Raw genomic sequence first — 21,046 nt, forward strand, 5'->3', positions numbered from 1 at the left:
ATTCTGGTAGTTTCTGTATAATCCTGCTGGCAAACGAACTAACCAACAAACTTACAGAAGTGAAAACACTTGGCGTGGATTAGAATGCATTTGGTGTCTGAACTATATTGTTTTTGTCCATTATGTTGGAAAGAAGAAAAACATCAATATGACAGGCAATTCTAAACTTTTTAAAGGTAGTGTATGTATACACAAATGCTTCTGGAGTATTGAAAATGAAAATGTGTTATTGTCATAGTTTTTGTGAAACTTTGACTATTACACACTTTAATCATCCTCTCTTTTGCTGCTGAGTGAACAAACCATCACTGATACGTGTGGTAAATAACTGAATGAGAATAAAAAATGTTTTATGATCAAAGGGCTCCGTATAATAAAGTCTGAATGTGTAGTACTATTCAAACAAGAAATGAAAGCAGCTAACCAACTAGGTCAACCAAAGAACTGACCCACATATTTAAATCTACTGCTAATGAATTCTGTCTATTCATCTCCACCACACATCTAAAATGGCACAGTGTAAATCTGCTCTGGTTTTCTAACCAGTACAAACCTCTAACATCAGTATGCCCTGCACTTGACATCCTTTTATTGTTTGTTTAAAATTGAGCTGCATTTTCTTTTTCTTTTTTTTTTTTAATTCACCATGTCCACCCCAAACGAATGTTGTTTCACTTGTCACACCTGTCCTGGATGAAATACAGCTGTTATGATGATTACAGATAGCATGACAGATGAACACTAGATGAACAAACAGAACAAAACGATTAAACAATTAGCAGCCGTTACCTCACACATTTATTAGAGCCCGCCATGTCAAATAATTTCCCTTGCTGATGGCCAGTGCTATGAAGGAAAATCTAAGTGATCTGCCTCTAAACTCTACAGTCAGTCAGTAAGGCTGCTAATCATTTCTTTGAAGACGGCTGTGAAGAGATGCCACAGATCATGAAGCAGACTGCAGACTAAGGTGCAAAACACGCTGCCACCACAGCACAGCTGTGCGTCACATGACATGTGTCACGTGACATGCCATGGTGCAGCACATCAGCAGGATGACACGGTGCAGAGAACGGGTGGGGAATGTGTGTTTTGACGTCCTGTTTCCTTGCTAATAAAAGCCTGTGTGTGTTTTTAATTTTCTCAGTATCCACCTGCAGAGTCAGTCCTCACACCTACAGTAAAGCTGGCCAGGAAATGTCTTTTATGACCTATAATGGTGAGACTGTGGGATGCAGCGCTCTGACTGTGACTCTAACCCTCTGAAAAGTCTCTCCATTATGTTGGGCAATCCGTTATGACAGCTTCAACACCACAAAAGACGACACTGGCAGGAAGTGGAGCTGCAGCAGCTGGATGGTGTGTTCCTAGCTGCTTCTCGGGGGACATCTACACCAGATAACAAGACAGACTTGAAAACTGTTGCCGGGTGGTGGGTCTACGTACGCGTCTGGCCACTGTGGGTGTGTGGGCTTGTAAAGAAAATAACAGACCTGTCGTGACGTGCGTCATGTAGTGGTAGCATGTTTTGCACTTGATGTGATTCTCCACTCAAAACCTATTTTTGAGTATCAAACACTCAGCCCTGTAGGCTTGACAGGTGGCAGGGAAACGTTTATGCCTCCTATCATGGAGCTCAGTGGCTGCATGTCCGCTGAAATCATGTCAGTTACGATGAGTTCAACAGTGATCAGTTTTAACAGTTGGAGAAATGACCATTAAACCTTTGCTTGCAGCAGAATCCACATCTCCACTGCCCCCTCCATGATCAGTACGCCCCAAACACTAATATTCTCATTTTTGTCCTCAGGGGGTGAGTGTTTCATCGTCAAAAGACAGATTTTAAGTGGAGCCCTTTTACCCTCAATTTTCAAGTGATACTGACATAAATGTTAGACAATCTACAGTACTATGGAGATGACAGACAGACTGAGCTGGGCTTGAATTCAGGCAACCTCATGCTGTGATGGAAAGTTTGAAATGATCAGGCAACAGCGACACAGAAATGGCGTTTCCCTTTTATTACGTTATTAACCAAATTTTTCATCTGATCTCGTGAGATGAGCTCCACACGCTTTCCATCACAAGATCAGTGAAGTTTGTCGGCTGTATTTGGGAAGCATGCAACAGTCGAATCAATTTCATGAGATCTGATGAGATCATTCCTTGGGGTTTTCAAGAAACAGCTGGGAAATTTTCAATAAAAAAGGGGATTATTTGATTTCAGTCGAGGGTTTTGTCAAATCTGGAGGCATACTTTGCAACACTACTCCGGTACATTTCTGTGCCACGCAGATTTCATACCTGATAGATCCTGTTTAGATGTGCCTGTAGGAAGAAAATGTAGTGCATGTAATGGACTGGCTCCAGAATTCCTCCATGAACTAAAGTATCTCTCTGAAGCATTTTACCCCTCATTACCTCTCAACTGTAGCAAGACACCAAGACCTTGAAGAACCCTGAGCCATGTGGGCAATAGATGTACGAGAATACCAATCAGGTATTCATAGCTTTTGATGGTTTGCACATGTAATATTGAAGAAGACATTGCCAAAAGCATATAGTATCATGATGTAATGGTAGGTCAAAAGTTAGCCAAAACAAATTTAAAAGATGGTTGCAGATTATCTCAATAATAAGGTAATAAATTATAACATTCTAATATAAAAACTTTTCAATCACCAACATGACCAGAATAATGATAACAGTGATTGAAAATGCTAAACAAACACTTGATCACTCAAGTGCTCAGTCTAGCAAACGCTGTACAATAAGAAGCAGACAGAGTTTAATTATTGCCTAAAATTGCATGCTTATTTTGGGAATGTTATAATTGGGTTTCTGATGCAGATTTTCTTGACATTTGGGAAAACTCAAGTCAGATCTGAGTGTGCTCCACACTACTGGCTGAGTTTCGCTGAGCTAATTACATGAGATCCGCTGGGCCATCTCGAAGGAGCTGCTAATTTAGGGGAAATAATCAGTGCTACAGAAAACTTGTTGAGGGTTTTGCCGTGGAACTACAGACATCCCCCCACCTGCACATGATCAATATCCCTCCTGAATTTAGGTTAAAGTTATTCAATTCCTCTCCTTTAGACTCCAGCATCCTGCAGGTTTGTGTTTCTCCCTGGGGTTTTCTAGCCAGTGTGTCCCAATTTCACATCACAGAGTCATGCATTTCTAAGTGTACTGTAAGAGAGTAAGGGTAAAAGAAATTACCTTATTCATTTTTGCACATATAGGAACTGACTGATGATATTAATTGATATCAATTGCAACATTATAAAATATATCACCAATTTCCAATTAGAAATACCACAAATTTCAAGTTTTCACAGGTTTATTTCTATATTAATTTTATAATTTGCTGTCACCAGAGACATTAAATAAGTCTCTTTTTTAGCATCTGCTAAGTGGTTTATGCATGTAATACTGTATGTATACAGTGCAGCTGGGATACAGATAATACCAATATACTTTGCACCAGGTGGGGTTCATTAACTCCCAAAAAAATGCTTGTAGGACCCTGGCCCTTCAGTACCTAAGATTTAGATATTTGGCTTCTACAGTCATCCATATTGCTTTAATTAGTTTACCTGCTCTCCTTCAGTGAAGACACGCTCACCGTAGCTCCAGCTGATGGTGGGAGTTGGATCTCCTGATGCCTCGCAAGTCAGAGTTACCTGCTCCACCATCTCTGAAGTGCTCTGATTTACAATGTATGTGATCTTCGGTTTTACTGTAAACACATAAACAAAGTCATCACAACCATTCTGCCATAACACGACAGCCATGTGGTTTAGTAGGACAAGTACAATAAGCAAAAGAGCAACTCTGTGGATTTGGGATGAGTTCAAAGGGAGGATGAGTATCAGTAGCTGGACAGGTGAGTGGGATTCTTCTGGCAGTGAAACTGTGTTTAAGCTTTTCCAGTCCCAGCAGCAGCAAAGTTGTGATAACCATGTGTGGAGCAAAAACTTAATTCACGTAATAATTTATCTATCTCAAAGGAGCTGGTTCTCATTTTTGTTTACATTTGAGAGAGCTAGCACGTTACAGTACACCTAAGCTAACCTGAAAGCGCAGCAGGGGGCCACAGCTGCGACATGAGCAGAGCGAAGCAAATTGAAGCGATACATTTGAAGTGTGAGGTTGGGCATTACATAGTGCTTTCATATTTTTCATTACACTCTACGAAAGATCGAACATGGTTTGAGCAATACATTTGCTAAATGTAAGCCTATTCAATATTGGACATATAATTTACAGTTTTTAGCAAAGAGGAAACAACTGTAACCTCGAATTAAAATGCTGTTATCTCAACCAGTAATTAGCAAATAAAGGACCAGCTGCGTTGTCATTTTGTTATTTCTCAATTAAAAGTATTTGAACATGGAATAATTTGTATTTGCACTTAGGGCTGTCACAAACCAACCGGCAGGGTTGTGATCAGAACTGATTATCATTGTTTAAGTGGATTCTATCAGCAGTGTTAACCCTGATCCATTTTCTGATCCTTTGTTATCATTTAAACACAAGAGCCATTTCTAGGATTAAGCATTGTGAGTGATAGGACCAGAAAAGGGCAGAACCAAATATACAGTGTATAGCACTTTCGATAACAGTAACCACACTGACGATGTGTGTCAGCAAGTGGAGTGAGCAGAGCTGCTTCGGATATTTTGCAGGTGCACAAAGCCCCTGAAAAGCGTCTGCTGCTGTCGAACAACTGAATTTTAAACGTCAGTATGTTGTTCATGCTGGAGAGACAGAGATGAGAGAAAGATCCCGCATAAACCTTGCTGCCACTACAGCTGCACACTGATACTCAGCCTTTTCTCCAAAGATGTCCATGCATAATACATTCTGAGTTCAAGTATTCAGTGCTCAAACAATTTGCTTTCCTTATTTCAATGTCCTCTTATTCAAAGGCTCTGGAAATCTATTTCCTCAATCAGAATTTGAGGTCACATGAACACAAAATCTTGGAAGAACAGAATAGTAACAGTATTCATTATTTCTCATGATGGATGTTTGCGTCTTTTTTGTTTTTTTGTCTGTTCCACTCGCTGGTTTGAAGTGGGGGAGGTTAATCAGTTTGAGAATACTGTTGTCACATACTTCACCATGTTCACTAGCACCGTGGTGGTAGCACTGTCAATCAAAACCCACACAATCCCGATAGAGGTTTTGAATGTTAAAATCTTAACGAACACTACCTAAAAACCTCATTCAGACAGCACTCCTCTGTAATTCAGCACATTGCTCTGGATGGCGTCTCTACCTTTGGGACTGACAAGACATGGTGTGTAATAAACGTGGACATTCGGCTGGACAAAGCTGAAAGAGAAAGCCAAAAGCCTCGCCTGGGGGGAACCGTAAGAGAGAGCTCCATCTCAGAATCATAACTCAACATGAAACCCATGCTGATATCATTCAGTGTGATTTACACTTATTCTTCATCTTGGACGTGAATCACGAAGAAACGTCCATCAGTCTATTTACAACCCAAAGAAAAAAACACTTCAAAACTTGCCTGGTTGCCTTCCTTCAGTCATCCAATTATAGCTGTCTGTACATCAGCGGGTACACTGTTAACATGAACTAATTCCGCATACTTCTAAATTAAAGCAAAATGGACAAAATGGAAATAACTATTGTCTAAAAAACACAGGGCTTGATGACAATACCAGTGCATGCAGCAGCAGCTGCCATTACAACAACCCATTTGAGTCAGTTCTTGTTTATATTGGTCCCTTGTATGTTAGTGTTAGCATGTTTCCATCTTTCAGATTAAAAAGGTGTTATATGTAAGTTTGGAACACTAACATTTGTTTGCTTCTATTTCTGTCACTTTTTTCCTTTTCTGACGAATGTGGTAACTTGCCTTGGGGCACTACTTCATCATCCTCTCATGTTGGACTGAGGGCAGACTGGAGGCTACAGAGTGTGTAATTACAAGATGCGACGGGCAGAGGCTAGCACAACTCAGTCGTCCTTGACTTGACATCCCTTAATTCTTCAAGCTGTTGATTATTTTAGTACATTTTTAATTGTTTTCAATTAAGATTCTTACATATAGCTCCTTTAAAAAGAACATTTTAACTCAACTCATTTTCACATAAAAAACAAAACCATGAAAACTAAAAAAACAAATGGTAGAAGGTAGAGGAAGAAACTGCTCTTCATGCAAAGAACAAAGATCTGCTGCAGACACAATTGAAATTACAGGAAGACTAGTGAATTCCCAAGAAAAAGTAGGTAATTGTGGCTATAATTATTACTAGAGCTGGGTTGGGACTTGAGGAATTAAGACACATAAGCTCTGAAATCAGCCTACCTCGCCTAGAAAAATAAATCAAGTCTGAACGTGCTTTCTTTTCTGAATCCGATCTTTAATTGTTGCTTGATTATTGAATGTTCTGTGCAGCTACAGTATGAGATGTAAGAAAATATAAATATCTGATCAGATGCAATCAGTATTCAAGAACTTCAATCAGGACAGGGGGAAAAAAAAACAATCTTGAAAACACATATACACATTTATAAAGCTTTCATATGCAGCAGTGGGAGCTTACCAGGAAACGCACGATTGAAGCTTTTCCCACATTGATGTTAAGACACCAAAGCTTTGGGGAGTGCAAGAAAATCCTCGAGATAATGAGGTAAATCTTGCTAAAGAGGTAAACAATGTGCTATAAAAGCTGCCTTCAGAAATGTTATGGTAATTGTTTAACAGTGAGTTCTAAAGAAACCTGGCCCTGACCACCTCTGTTGTGTGGGAAAATAAACTGCACCACCTAACTTGTTGTAAATTTAATTGACAGGAAGACTGCATGAACTGATATTGTGACTGAAATTATGAGTGTGCTACGTGACAAAATAAAGACAATAACCTTGTGGGCATTTGCAAAAAATAAAAAAAAAAGATTTCAAAGAGTCCAGCTGAGCTCATCCCACTTGTCCAGTTCTTTAAATCCTTAAGCTTCAGCCTTACATGAAACAACCACAGCCCACACTGAAACAACACCTCATCTCGTATCCCTCAGAAAACAGACACATAACCATACTATTGTTCCTCCCCACCTACACATGCTTATACTTCATTCCCACACACTTGGAACATTTCATATTGTCACTTTAGTTCATGGTTCTACAGTATGTATAGAAGACATTCTGCCTTACCAAACACTTTCAGACTGAGTTCCTGATCGCTTTCCCCAGCCTTGTTCTTTGCAATGCAGGTGTACTCTCCTTCATCCAGCTTGGCCACTTCCATAATTGTCATTTCTGAGCCATCTTCATTAAAGCTGTACTTCTCTCCTGCCTCCAGAACCACTTCGTTCCTGCAGAAAACATTAGTGTTCAACATTAAATCTGTCCAACCAAACCAATTTCAAACATCATTTTTAAACTGCACCTTGTTACAATCTTTTCTTAATAGATTTCTTGACAAGAAGCAGTATTTTAGGTCTTTACAAAAATAGCAGTATATTTTGGCCACTTGAATGACAAATTGAAAAAGATCAAGCGATGAAGTGTAGTATTGAAAAAAGAGGTGAAAGCCCAATAATCTCAGAGCAGAAAATGTTTTCAGAAAATGACAGCGATGATGATCTTCTGCGAGCCTTTTGACATTTGATGTTAAGACTCTATTTCAGCAAAAATGCCTCATGTATTTTCATTCTGCCCTAGCAGAGTAAACTGTTTGTCACCATTCGCAGTCACATAAAGGAGATAATATTCCCTGGCCTCTGACCAGGGTACGAAATTAGCACCCACCACCCGCCAATTGCAGGTGATTTTGGGAAGTGAATTTGCTAAATGTGCAGCGATGGTGGCGGTAAATAAAAGTAGCCTAACAGAGATCTTTGTGACATTCAACAACATGAATCGTGAGTCTGCTTGTTTCACTCATACAGAAAAACAATGTGCCGCTATGTTGCAGAGGTTAAGAGGTCTGCTGAAAAAAAAAAATCTTCCAGGAGGAGACTGGCCAAAGAGCAGAAAATGGAGAAAAGCAGACAATGGACAGCCCTGTGATCCTGTTACTTTACAAGGAAACAAGCCAGACAATGTTCTGTGTGTCGTTAAAACCCTTCCGTTGCCAGTAAGAGAACAAAAGGTTTTATCATTTCATCTAAAAACCTAAAATTGGAAGCCATAACCGACCACAAATCAGCCAAATGCCACATCCAGGTAAGAAAGATAGCATAGGAGAATACGGTTGCCATGGAGGCACTAACTGGAGAAGATGAGCATGCTGTTTACAACACTTATTGCCATATTCCCCATGTTCAATGTAATTTCTGCACTGCTGGCTATTACTGTAATGGAATGTAACACCATGTGACATCTAACATTTTTATCAAAAGTTTTATATTTTTTGCATCACTCTAACAACCTTGTATAATGAGATAATTAGCTGTTGTCTGTAAATTGTTTCAACGTTTTGATGCAAAAAATACATTTTCCAGTGATTATCTTAACCACATATTGCTCTACTGATGAAATAAATCCCTGCCATAATTGTTTTTTATTTTTAAGTCAAATTCTTAATTGGCAATAGACATCTTTTTTGCTTTAACTTATTATTCTGAAGTAAAAACTGATTGCACAGTGTAGCTGTAGAAAAATGACACCACTGGCATTTAGATTCCTACCCTTAAAACCTCAGTTTCACGGTGCTATTTGATCTGCCACTGTGCTGGATTTTTCCTGGAAAAACAAAGGACGAACTACAGCACAAAGGAAGCACGCCTGCCTTTACGCAGCTGAAACAGGAGGAGGCATTGTGTCAAACTCTGTTCCCCCACTGATATGCGTTAACACCTTACCACCGGGGAAACAAAGCAGTTCAAAATGTATTTAGTTCTTTCAACTAGATAAGTAAGCTACAAAACCTGCCTAAAGTAAAATTTGGATTCTTACGGTTGTTTTTGGCTTGAAGAGCAGCCAGACCACTAATGGTAGCCATGCTGCTAACACTTCCACTGTCAGAGCGGCACCAACAATTATACCACAGGGATATGATAGGAGTGGGAAAAGATCAAAAGAGGTCCATTTCCACTTTAATCCTTGGTATTTTTCTGATCAGGCATCCAACAAATAATGTCTATTTATATTATTAATAATCATAATACACATTTTCAGTTTAAACATTTTGAAAACTCTACGCAGTCACTCAAGTGTTAAGTGGTTTGGATGAGCAGTTCTCAGGAAAGCTGTAAGCAGCAACATCGGAGGTCAAGTAATCGAAAGGCAATCAGCAGGCACTGGACAGTTATAAAAAAAAGTAGCCTATATTTGCTTGAATATTTCAGCTCTTGTTTCATTATTTTTCATATGCCGTTACAAACTGCAGGTTCAAACATTTGAGTGGCAGGTAGATTTTGGAATCCAGACTGACAAACATTTGATTCTGACCTTGCCTGTGACTGTCTGTGATTGCTCAAAAGACAGCTTTCAATATATTACAGGTACCGTCTAACTGTAAAAGTCTAAAAATGATTTCAAGTGCAACAACAAAAAAACAAGGCCACCAGTATTTCCTGGGCTGTTTGAAACCCTCCCCAATCTAAACTGTCGACACAGCTAACTGCTGTCTTGGAAACAAGATGAACAGGGACAGTTTAACAAAGCAGGAGCCTATCAATGGCTGTATTCAGATACACAGAATAATGTGGCTATTGATGACACCCCAGTCTTCAGGTTTCACTGTTTACATGCACCTCTGATACCCTGTGATTAAGTGTCCTGTTGCAATGAAAAAGCCAGTTAGTAAAATATCCCAGAGTGCCTGGCGTTGTCCACGTTGGCCTCCAGTTTCAAGGAGGTGAACTGGTGTATACGGGCCAACACCATTCTTGATTAAAAAAAAAAAAAAGTGTAAAAGCTAGCTAGAAAACAAATCTCATTTACTTTGTTACAACTTATTAATACTTTATTTCTCACTCAGTAAATGTTTTTTCTTGAAATCATTATGTAATATTTATATATTTAGGAGTAACATAAATAATGTTATATAATAATGTAAATAATTCAAGTTGGCTACAGATTTCAATGGTGAGTAAAACTACACTTTTTTTGCAGTCCCTTTGTATTACAAAGAAACAAAGAACCTTCACAACACAGAAATATAATGAGCTATAATGAATTTCACACTCAATTCTTATTACTTATGTAGGAGGAAAGTGATTCTATGAAACAAGGCACTTTAGAAACTAGTGTAGTACAAATGGGGAAATCTTAACATGTGGGAGAAACATTTCCTCATTTCAAGATATTAGCTATGTGGCTGGTACCCACACAGCTTTTTATATCAAATTAGTCCCGTCTCTTTAGTCTGTTGCTGCAAGCTTTTACCAATACAAACATAATGATATAATGACCAAGATGGCTGTGTATAATGCAAGCCTCAGCATTTCTCCTAATAACTGTATTTTGTTGCCTCAGTTCCAGTAACTCTGAACAAAGACAATAGTTGAATCAAATCTAGTGTAATCCTCTCCCACTATGTGCTGACAACCGTTTACACTGTTTACAACAGTTGGTGCTACCACCGTTTCACACTCAGCTTTAGCCACATTGGCAGCATGATTCTCTGTCTGTTGGTCAGTCTACTGGACTGAAATAGCTCAACCACTATTGGATGGATTACCATGAAATTCTGTACAGACATCCGTGATTCACAGAAGATGAATTATATTGACATTTGTGGTCCTCTGACTTTTCCTCTACTGCCACCAGCTAGTTGACATTTTTGGTTCAGAATAAAATGTCTTTATGAGGATTGGGATGGATTGCCATGAAATTTAGTACAGACATTCAGGTCCCCTAAGGGGAAACTGTAATAGCTTAAGGGATCCTTTAACTTTTTACAACCTTGATTCAAAATGGAGAGCTATTGTGGTTCTTCTCACTTTGCATGTTGTAGGCACTCAATTCATTAAGAGTGTATAGTTACAAAAAACAATAGCCTTGTACTGTATTCAACTCCACGGCATTCTGTTTCATTCACATTTCAAACAGCACCATGACTTTTTTGGGATCTGGGTTGTATCAGATAAACATGTTAATTTGTCAAATTCTTTGGTTTATAACCAAATTCCTGTTTATTTGTATATATCAATATAAAGTTATTCCCATCAATCTCAGCTGTACTTTCCAATTCTTCCTAATTAAAAAATGTTAGCATGTTAAAATGCTCCTATAAGATGGTCAAAGTGGTTAAAATCACCATTTTAACATTGTCACAGTGTGTGTTGGCATGTTGACAGAAGCACAAAGCATCACTTAGCCAAAGTACACAGCCTCAAGGAACTGCGTGCATAACTCATATTTTTCAATAGACAATATTTTATGTCAAAATAATAATTTAAAGGCTGATACGATAATGTTTAATCCTTAGCTGACACAAGTGCTGGATAATAAATTAGAATATAGAATTTCCGCCTTGTAGTTGTATGCCTCAGCGAAACAGTTAAATCTGCTGTTATTGATCTTTGGTGTTAAATAATGGACAGAACATGTTTTGCAGAACATTATGACATCAGTGAAGTTGACCTTTGACCTTCTGGATATAAAACGTCATCACTTCATCATTTCATTCTTTCATCCAAACTGTGTCAAAATCATCAAATTAATTGTTGCGTAATTGCACAACAATGTGTTTCAAGAGGTCACAGCACACTTCACCTTTGACTACCAGAATATAAACTTATATAATATAAAACAGAATATATATTTGAGTCCATTCTACAAACTAACAGATACGTTGTTTGAATCGTTAGGGCGATATTCCAGCATCTGACAAGTGCTGCTGCAAATGATGAAAGCATTTGTCTCCCCAGTTGTTAGCACATTTTTACCTTGTCCAGGTCACCATGGGTTCAGGATAGCCATCAACAGCACAAGTCAACATGGCAGGCTGCCCAACATCTGCTGTGGCGTTCACCTCCGACTGCCATACCCTGATGGTCGGGAGCACTGAGACACAGAGGGATGGATAAATAATGTAATAGATACAGAGAAAAATAAATTGGTAGATAGATAGATAGATACATAGGCAGCGAGTCACATAGACAGATAGTGGGAGGGAAAACAGAGACGCAGTGACAAATTCAGAACACTTATTTTAAGCACACTCATTTGCTAGGCTCAGAAGTTGCAGGAAACAGACTTCATTAGCACGGAGCATCTTTGATACACGGTTGCTCTGGGCAACTGTTTCCACATTGATGCTGAGCCTGGTCGCCTCTAAGGATCTGCAGGTTATTTGAGCATTGTGGGACACCTGCCGCACAAAAACATGCACACAGGAACAAAAATGAAAGCGGAAAGTGAATGAGGGAGAGAGGGCTGCTAACCGTTCACGACGACCTTGATGACCCGCAGATCAATCTCGCCGCGGGCCATGAGGCGACCCTCGCAGGTATACGAGCCTTCATCTGTCTTCTTTATGCCACGGATCTGAAGGTGATTGTTGCTCAGAACCTTAAACCGAACTGAAAGTGAACAGAAGATAAATACATCGTCAGGTGTGCTTTATATTTGACAAGTTTAATGTCGGCACAAGTCACTCACTTTAAGTGTTTGATGTTAACAGCCGCTGTTGTGCATCAGGAGCTTTATATATACGGTTTCATTACATTGCTATGTAAAGAAAATTGTTCCCTGAATTAGTCAACCATGGCAAATATTCACTTCTATATATCTGGGTGACAACTTATCAACACACTGATGTCTGAGTGAGTCACTAATATCTCAATATCATTTCAAATTTAATGTTGAATTCATGCATTTTCTTCAAGCTCCATTAGTCCAAGGAATATGCAATATTTTTGTCTGTCTGGGGGATTCCATTACATAAAAAAACAACTGACAATGCAGATTATGTGTTATTTCCACTTCATTGAAATCATATCAGTGAGCATGCCACCAGCTCCAGAAAAGAGGAATATGGTCAAAGCCCACAAGAGCCCCCTCAGTTTGAGATGAAATGTGAACCGAATAAATTTAATCATGTAGTAATTCAAAATACTATTACAACCCACACATGAGCTGGTGTTATTATTTTTTCAGTGAGCAATACCAATGATACCATACACATTACGATATTGCTCAGTGTCAAGGGTGAATAACAGATCATCTATTGTGTTTTTAAATTCAAAACCAAATTAATTTTTCCTTTCAAAGCGTGGGTAAACCCTGGAGGAGAGTGGCAACAAAAGCAGTGCATCAACAAAGTCTCTGACACTGGTAAACTACTGTGCCTGTGGCTGAGCTTATGTCCACTGTATTTTACAATAAATCAATCATATTTTCAGTTCTAGTTTTAATTTAATTTGTTTGAAAAAGGCTTTAGGTTGGTTGTCCTAACAGTTTATCCTCAAATTCTACCTCAATAAACTGCAATACTACAGTGATACTCTAGGTAAATCTGAGGTAAATCAAAAGTTCAAGCCAGTCTTACATTTTTGATATATCTACAAACTTCAGACTGCAATTTTAACATTTGACAGCAATACAGCAAAGAGCACAAAATATTAGTAATGACAGTTTTTTGATTCTTTTGATTCTTTCTAATATGATAGACTTCAAAGGGATTTTATGTAGAATAACTATGCAAACTAGACCATGCAGATTAAATTTAAACATATCTAAAATGATTCATATTCATTAGCTATTGTTTGTCAAAGAGTTGGACTTGAATAAAACATGAACAACTCAGGGATACCAAAAATGTGCCTAGTTAAAAACAGATGACAGGAAATAATCACCAAATCAAGTGAAATAGCAGAAATAGCGGCTGTTCAAAGAACTCTTACCATCTTTTTCCATCTGTATTTTCGCTCCTTTATATTTCCAGAGGACAGTGGGAGGAGGCGAACTGATGACGTCACAAATAATGTTGGCATTGTCTCCTTCATTAAACTCTTGGGGTGAGGGTGCATTTGTGAAGGTGATTTTTTCTGGAATATAGCATGCAAAACCCTTTTAGTCATTGGGGTTAAAGTAAGGATCTTATCAAAACTCCATCTTCTTCACTTAGTTTGTCTGTAGGGAAGGAATACATATTATTCACTGTTACAGATACAATCATTTGTTAAGCATTTTTAAAAATATTGTTCCACATGTACAGGATATCTTCAGGCAAGAAATTTCCCTGCCATTTTACTATAAAAAAGACTGAACTGGTGTGATGACCGGCAAAAGAAGTGACTGTTCTTTTGAAAACAACAATGGTGGCTCATAAAGTGATCAGCTTAAATGCAGAAGCATCAGAATATATCAGAACTGGAGAGTATATTTCTCTGAAAGAAAAACAACGAATGGCAATGGAGGTTTTCTTGTTAGAAGAGATGTTGCTCTTCTCCTGACCGGCTTCCTTAGAAGTTTGATTTACCAACTGGCTCCGCTGGTAGTGCTCTCCTACTTTTAAACTGGTTGGTTGAAGTGAGCCTGTGATAGACGGTGACAGACAGATGGTTCTTCCAATCACCTGCCAAGTATTTTATTGAAGGGCCTGCCCTTTTCCAAATAGTTTCTAGCGGCAGCTCTACAGATGGTTCAATGTAACAAACCATCTGGAGCATCAGGTTATCAAACTGCTGCTGCTGCTGTCAAACTGTCCTCCTCTATAGATAGTGGAAGGTCACATGAGTCTAACAGCCAACAATGGTAGCAGCTTACGTAATGAGACTGTGTGAGTTTGTGAAGTTGAGCATGGGTTACAAGCCAATTTCATGCTTCAAGTCTATAAAAAACAGTTACATTTTCCTACTTGTCTGGATGAATGCAATCTGAAAAATGAAAAATGAAACTGCACTCTTATGTTGTCATTGACACCGCATATTGAATTTAATATACCATGTTTACATGGGTGAACACTTCCAATATTAACCTAAATGGGAATTGAAAAAAAAGGGAAAGTTGTGTTTGGAGAAGGATTTCATCTCTGATGGACGTTTGCTGATGCTTGGCATTCATGGAAAATAAAAGCCATTACTCACAAGAACCGCACAAGAGACAGGATCATTAAGCAGCCCTCTAATGGTCTTCCGACCGTTTATTGAACTGATGAAAAATCCATCCTCACTTGAAAAGAAAAAGAGTAATGTGTTGCCCTTGAGCAGTCAATAAAATACTGTGAGTTCAATAAACAGGATTCTTTTTTTCTTCTGTGTTCATACAACTCAATAATTTGGGATGTGAGGGAAATACTTACGGAAGATTTTCACTTTGACAGTGGACTCCCCTTGCTGGTCTCCATTGGTAGCCACACACTTGTATGTCCCTGCATTTTCAGTCCCAGCTTTATACAGCGTGAGGGTGGACGATGACTCATCGTTACGGGTTACTGTTATGTCTGGTCTGTTCGGTTCTATCCTGTCCCCACTCGGCCCAAACCAGTCTATATGCTTGGCAACACCTACAACTGAGACCACAGCAAAGAGAAGTGTGTTAAAAACAAGTTATCTCAAATGCAGGCATTCAACATCAGTTGAAGTTCACCAGTGTAGGTTGATCCTACTCCTGCACAGACAGAAGCTCTGGGTTTTTGCATTTAGCTGTTTGAAACCACCAGTTACGAGCCAAAAAGAAACTCCAATAGTGTTTTTTTAAATTATTTTTATCATGTTTTGTCTTGAACAGATGTCAAGGGAAAACAGGAAACACGCTGCATTAAAGGGGGTTTCATGAAACAAAGGTCAATATTGATTAGATTGATCACATTTCGGCCATATGGTTACATGTATGCATCCCAGACCCCCAAATCCCCAGGATGTCATTCAATATCTTTAAAGACAGCTTGTAATTTCTTGTTTTAAAATATCAGTCCTCATTTATCCTAATCCTTAATAAACGGAGGTATGGATGTCAAAGTAAAGCACTTGTATTTGGACCCAGAAGAGCAACCAGCCGGTGATCTTCCAGGCTTGTGACTGCCGAGGTCTCAGGTACAAGGATGATGGTGGCAGTTTTCCGACAGATGGGGACTGTGGCTTGTTGTACTGACATGTTGAACATGTTCCTGAACAATGCAGCACTAGTGGGCACATGTATTCAGCGCCTGGCAAGAACACCATCAGGCCCCCCTGCCTAGAGCCCACTTGACCTGGTAGAGCTGGAGAGTGAGTGGGTGGACGCTCTCTGGTGAGGACAATGTCGATTGAAGAAGGGGTGTCGTAGCCTGTTTATAGTCAGCGTTGTTACTAATGTCTCGCACCACGTTGCAGGGGTCCTTATCCTTGAAATGTTCCTCAATGCTTTGCTTGTACTTTTGTTTAGCAGTTTTAATGCCTCTGTCTAAGTCAGCTGAGGCTCTCCTGCAGGCTTCTCCAACTACCGGTATGAGTGCTTCGTCCCAGGCTCTGAACAGCACTCAGTAGGCTCAGAACCATCTGCATACGGACCAACAGGCTGAGAAACAGCTTTTTTTCCCCGAACTGTGGAAAAGCTGCTGAACCTATGGACATATCACCCCACCAAAAGAACTACCAAACCCCAGGGCAATATGTTTCCAGCACTGAATCAATTCCATTAACTATCTATTTTCTATACTACACATTATGTACACCTTTGTACGCATACTAAAATTGGATGCTGTGAATTACTGCCAGTTGTATCTTAAAGGTCCCATATTATACAGTTTTTCATCAATTTCCCACAGCTGTCAGAGGTCCAACAACTCTGTATTCGATATGTATTGCCCCAAACCCAGCCGTGGTCCTGCATTCCAGCTGTCTAAAATTCGCTCTGCTGAGCTCTAGAGCACTCTGTTTCTGTGCCTGCACCTTTAAATGCTAATGTGCTCCGTCTGTCAACGCCTACTTGGGGAGCCTTGCCTGCTGCGTCACTCTCAGGGAGAGGAAGCCCCTTATGCTAATGGTAGCACGCGCTAATGTTTACGGTTGATGTAACACTATGGCTCGCAGAGATTTTTTCGTTCAACCGAACCAGTTTGACCCAGAATCGGACCCAGAAGGAGAGGCTCCTGAAGTAGTACAGACTCTGCGGCTGCAGCAGGACGTTTCAGAATGGTTAGTGTGTCTGAATAATGTTAGTTTGTTTGTATGTTTTGTTACAGTTACTACCATGTAGTTAATGGCTAACAGCTAGCGAAAGCTGTGTTTGTCTCCAACACAGTCTCCAAACTATTATACACTGTTTGCATCGTCTCCAGTCTGCACATGTTTCCAGACTTTTTACTGTGACAATCAAGCTCCCTCGTTATATTATTAACATTAAACTTGCTTCAAACGCCATTGCATAGCGGACCGAAGTGGAGCTAACTAGTTTGCCAATTTCCAGCTGACTTCATCATACTCGTCTGCAACTGTAAATACTATCAAACCGCGGAGACACTTATCGGTGGCTCAGGTGCAGTTGCTGGGTCCGGTATGGGTGGGACTGATCCTTTTACGAGGATCAGTGTCAAGGCAAAGCCAGCTTTGTACTGACCCTCGTTGCTGAAGCAGTCCGTGGTTAGCACACACATACAAGCTAACACGAACCGCAGCCAGCACATTGTCATTAAAAATGAAACACAACCACCGTCTCTTCTGTTGTTCTGTAGCTGGGACAGAATATAGGCACTTATGTTGATTTATACAACCAACATCAGAGCAATTGCGTGTCTAGCTCTGAGCGACAACGTTGCAAAACAATGCTGTCTCTCCGCTGGATACACCGAACTTCACCTCGGGGATGAACGCCCCTCTCTGATATCTCCTATCATCGCGCAGTGGAGGTCGGCCTATGATAATGACTCCTTTCGTTACGTAACGAAAGGAGCAGAATCTGAACAGCCTGTAGGAGCGCTGTGTTACCAGTGGGTGGGCTGCAGAGACCATGCAGGACTCGCTTGTTTTCCTCATTCTGGGAGTTGGCATGCTCAGGGAGGACCAGCTTATATATGTAGACAGCAGAGAAAACGTGTTTTTATGATATGGGACCTTTAATATGCAATGTCAATAAGGCACCCATCCATCCATCCATCCATACATACATAACAACTTCAAATAAGAGGTAGAAAGCGAACAGTGTTAACATTTGTTCTTTTCAGCTTCCTAATTTTCCAATTGTTTTGGGTCATCTCTCTATAAAAGCAAGGAATCTCTGTCTGTCTGTGTGTGTGTGTGTGTGTGTGTGTGTGTTTATCAAATATCTCTGCGGATCAGGATCAGACTGACCTGAGACTTACAACATGGCTGCTGCGTGTTTCAAGGGTGTGCGACTTCGCATTTGTTTGTTCTGCAATGATACTGTTAATAAATTATTTCATAAATTCTTTACAAATTCGCTAGCATTGTCCACCGAGCCACCACAGTCACGTGTGCACCAGAACCAATCACTGCAGAGCCCATCGCCACCCCCCAGCTTAAGAACCAAGCAGATTTATATCTGCAGCGGCGCGAGCTGTACCGGGATTTTGCCGGCGGTTCGGTCCCGTTCTGTACGTTGCATCTAAACTGACTGTTGTGGATGAATGAGACTAAACGAGTCCGGACTGAGTCTGTTCGGGTCTGAGGAGATCCGGAGACGCGCGGAAAACAAAGTGGAATCGGAATCTGTGGATGTTCGTGTGTAGCTAGCTGCTAGCTGCTAGCCCACCTACACGGCCCACTTCCCGAGGCGACGGACCGGACGCACGGCACGTCCAAAACCGGACTTAAATAATGTCCGCCACGCTTTTTCGCGAACATTGCCGTCACGTTTGCTTTGTGTCTGGTGCAGAAGAAACGGTAAAAACGGGCTCTTGTCACGAAAGTGTCCAAGCAGCAAGTTTGGTTGTTGAGGAACAGGAAGTTGTGGGAGGGACGTAGGCGGATGATTGACAGGCAACGACGGTCGGTGTATAGACAGCGATATTGAGAGTTGAGAGATTTGTGACATTTAGCATGTTTGGAGTGTATAGTTAGTGTGTTATGTAGTGTTTGGTGTAGTGTGTGTGTGTAGTGGAGTCGGTTTTTTGTTTAATGAGTCAAAACAATGAGGAGACTGCTGAATGAGCATTGCGTGCATATAAATGTAAATAGTTAGATATAGCTTTGTAAATTTTGGAAATGTATGCACATATTTAGCCAAAAACAATTTATATTTGCATTTTAAGTAATAAAAAATGGTTTGTTAAACATATTTGTGGTTTTCACAGTAAAAAAATCTAACTTTCTACTCGGATTTTATGTTTTTTTTGTGATTTTAGGTCCATTGTGTTAATACAGTATGTCAAAATAAAAAAATAACTGTACAGTCACACATGTGAGGTTGTGCTGAAAATAATGACACCAAGTAAATAATTTTTAAGGTGAAATAATGGCAAAATCAAAAATAGTAAAAAACGGCCAATTATACCCTGGAATATCGGATTTCACAACAAACCTAAATATCCCTGACGTCCCACCTTCAAACACAGCCTCATTTGGCCATCCATGAAAAAGCTACTTAACCTCCCACTTTTCTATAGGAATACATTTTTCTTATGGGCACTGCACTAGTATCTTTAAAAGAATACAGCTAAAACTGGATGTGAAAAGCCTAGAAATCCGACAGTTTGGTACACTTACCTTCACACATGAAGAATTTGGACTCTCCAAGGCTAATCTCCCCTTGACTTGGTGTGATCTGCACTTCCAGTGAAACTACAACAGAAAAAATAAAAAAAAACAGAATCAGAGACCTGGTAACATAATAAATGGCACAATGATTATGAACAGAGAAATGCATAACACTGTTTCAGCATTCGGAAATATTCCAATGACTGAACCAGAAAACTTCAGATGCAGACATCTTAATGTGTTAGCTAACAGCACTAACATTATATGCAAAACTGTGATAACAGAAACCCAATAAAAAAACTTGGAGTATTCGATAATACAAACTCAAGCTATGACTGTCATTTCCTGCAGGGGGCTCTAATTACAGCTTTTCTTTTCCATCCCTGTAGTCTGTGACACCCACATATCTGCACATACATCAATCCTGCAACTGAAAATGCAGCAGGTACAGGAGATCTATGGAAATTAATACACAAGCACCTCAAGATATTGACTGTGCCAGTTTTGCTTTAGCAGCCCTATTACCAAAAACATGGACATTTCCTGTTCCTCTATTGCCTGCAGTCTTCCTGTCCTTTCAAGAGGTATAGCATCCAGCTAACGCTGCAATTATTTAAAATTAACATTCAGCAGTTGGTTATAACCAATACTGTGCTGCTAACCTACCTTGAGAGAAATTAAGATGAAAAGAAATTTAAAATGCTTTAAAAACTTTTTCTAAATCATGCTGTCTGTCTAGCAAGATAAACGCAGTGAGTCACTTCATCAAAGACCGGATGAAAAGGACAGATTTCTGTTATGTTACAGACAGAAGTATGGCCTGAAACATTTCTCTGCTTAATTAAAACAAAGCTTCACTTGTTTCCTGCAGAATCTCCCAAGGGGGCAGTCAAGGGTTCCTGTGGTTGACTATGAAGTGTGACTAAATGGGCCCAAACTACAGCTCTATATTATCTATGAGCAAGACAATGTTTATGTCTATGTACCACCATTAGTGTGTGCACACACACTGGAAGTCAGACCGAAAGTGGGCACATACTGTTGTCAAGGGACACAGGGTAGAAGACGATGATGTCTAGTGACGATGGACTGGAGTGAATAGGCAGAATGAGTTCTGAGAAATGACTGATGGATTTTGGTCACGTCAGGTTCAACAGCTGTCTGTTTCCCTTTAAAAAGTTAAACAAAATTGGCAAATTGCTGTCTAATGTACTATTGTTTCATGTTTGCTTACTTTAAGACAACTGATTAATTTAATTGGAATGGAGCTATAAAACTAATGAACCGATCTTACTGCCTACGCACTATCATTATTTTTGCTCAGAGTTAAATCAGAATCAGATTGTTAATTAGAACTTTTGTCTTATTCCTTCTTTTGGATTTTCCGTATAAACTAAACGTACAATTCTAAATGTGTTGAAGATGGAACAATTACTGGGCTGAAATACGGGGCTCTAAAAGTAGCCACTGGTAGGGACAAT

At 39.7% G+C, this 21,046-nt stretch overlaps 1 protein-coding gene across 16 annotated transcripts in view; it reads right to left on the bottom strand.

Annotated features, from left to right (window-relative positions):
* ncam1b (neural cell adhesion molecule 1b) overlaps nt 1–21,046 on the bottom strand; it is an 87,639-nt gene that overhangs the window by 30,809 nt on the left and 35,784 nt on the right. For 8 of the 16 annotated variants that reach the window (XM_030394414.1, XM_030394399.1, XM_030394395.1 and 5 more), the window contains exons 2-9: nt 19,575–19,649; nt 15,233–15,442; nt 13,833–13,976; nt 12,372–12,509; nt 11,874–11,991; nt 7,189–7,349; nt 3,600–3,742; nt 2,305–2,328 (exon numbers count right to left, since the gene is read on the bottom strand). In XM_030394414.1, the coding sequence (XP_030250274.1) occupies nt 2,305–2,328; nt 3,600–3,742; nt 7,189–7,349; nt 11,874–11,991; nt 12,372–12,509; nt 13,833–13,976; nt 15,233–15,442; nt 19,575–19,649 (1,013 nt within the window). The remainder of the gene's footprint in view (nt 1–2,304; nt 2,329–3,599; nt 3,743–7,188; nt 7,350–11,873; nt 11,992–12,371; nt 12,510–13,832; nt 13,977–15,232; nt 15,443–19,574; nt 19,650–21,046) is intronic. The other 8 variants (XM_030394462.1, XM_030394434.1, XM_030394443.1 and 5 more) reach the window with 1 other exon arrangement.

This window comes from Sparus aurata, chromosome 2, assembly GCF_900880675.1.
Source record: "Sparus aurata chromosome 2, fSpaAur1.1, whole genome shotgun sequence".
NCBI lineage: Eukaryota > Metazoa > Chordata > Actinopteri > Spariformes > Sparidae > Sparus > Sparus aurata.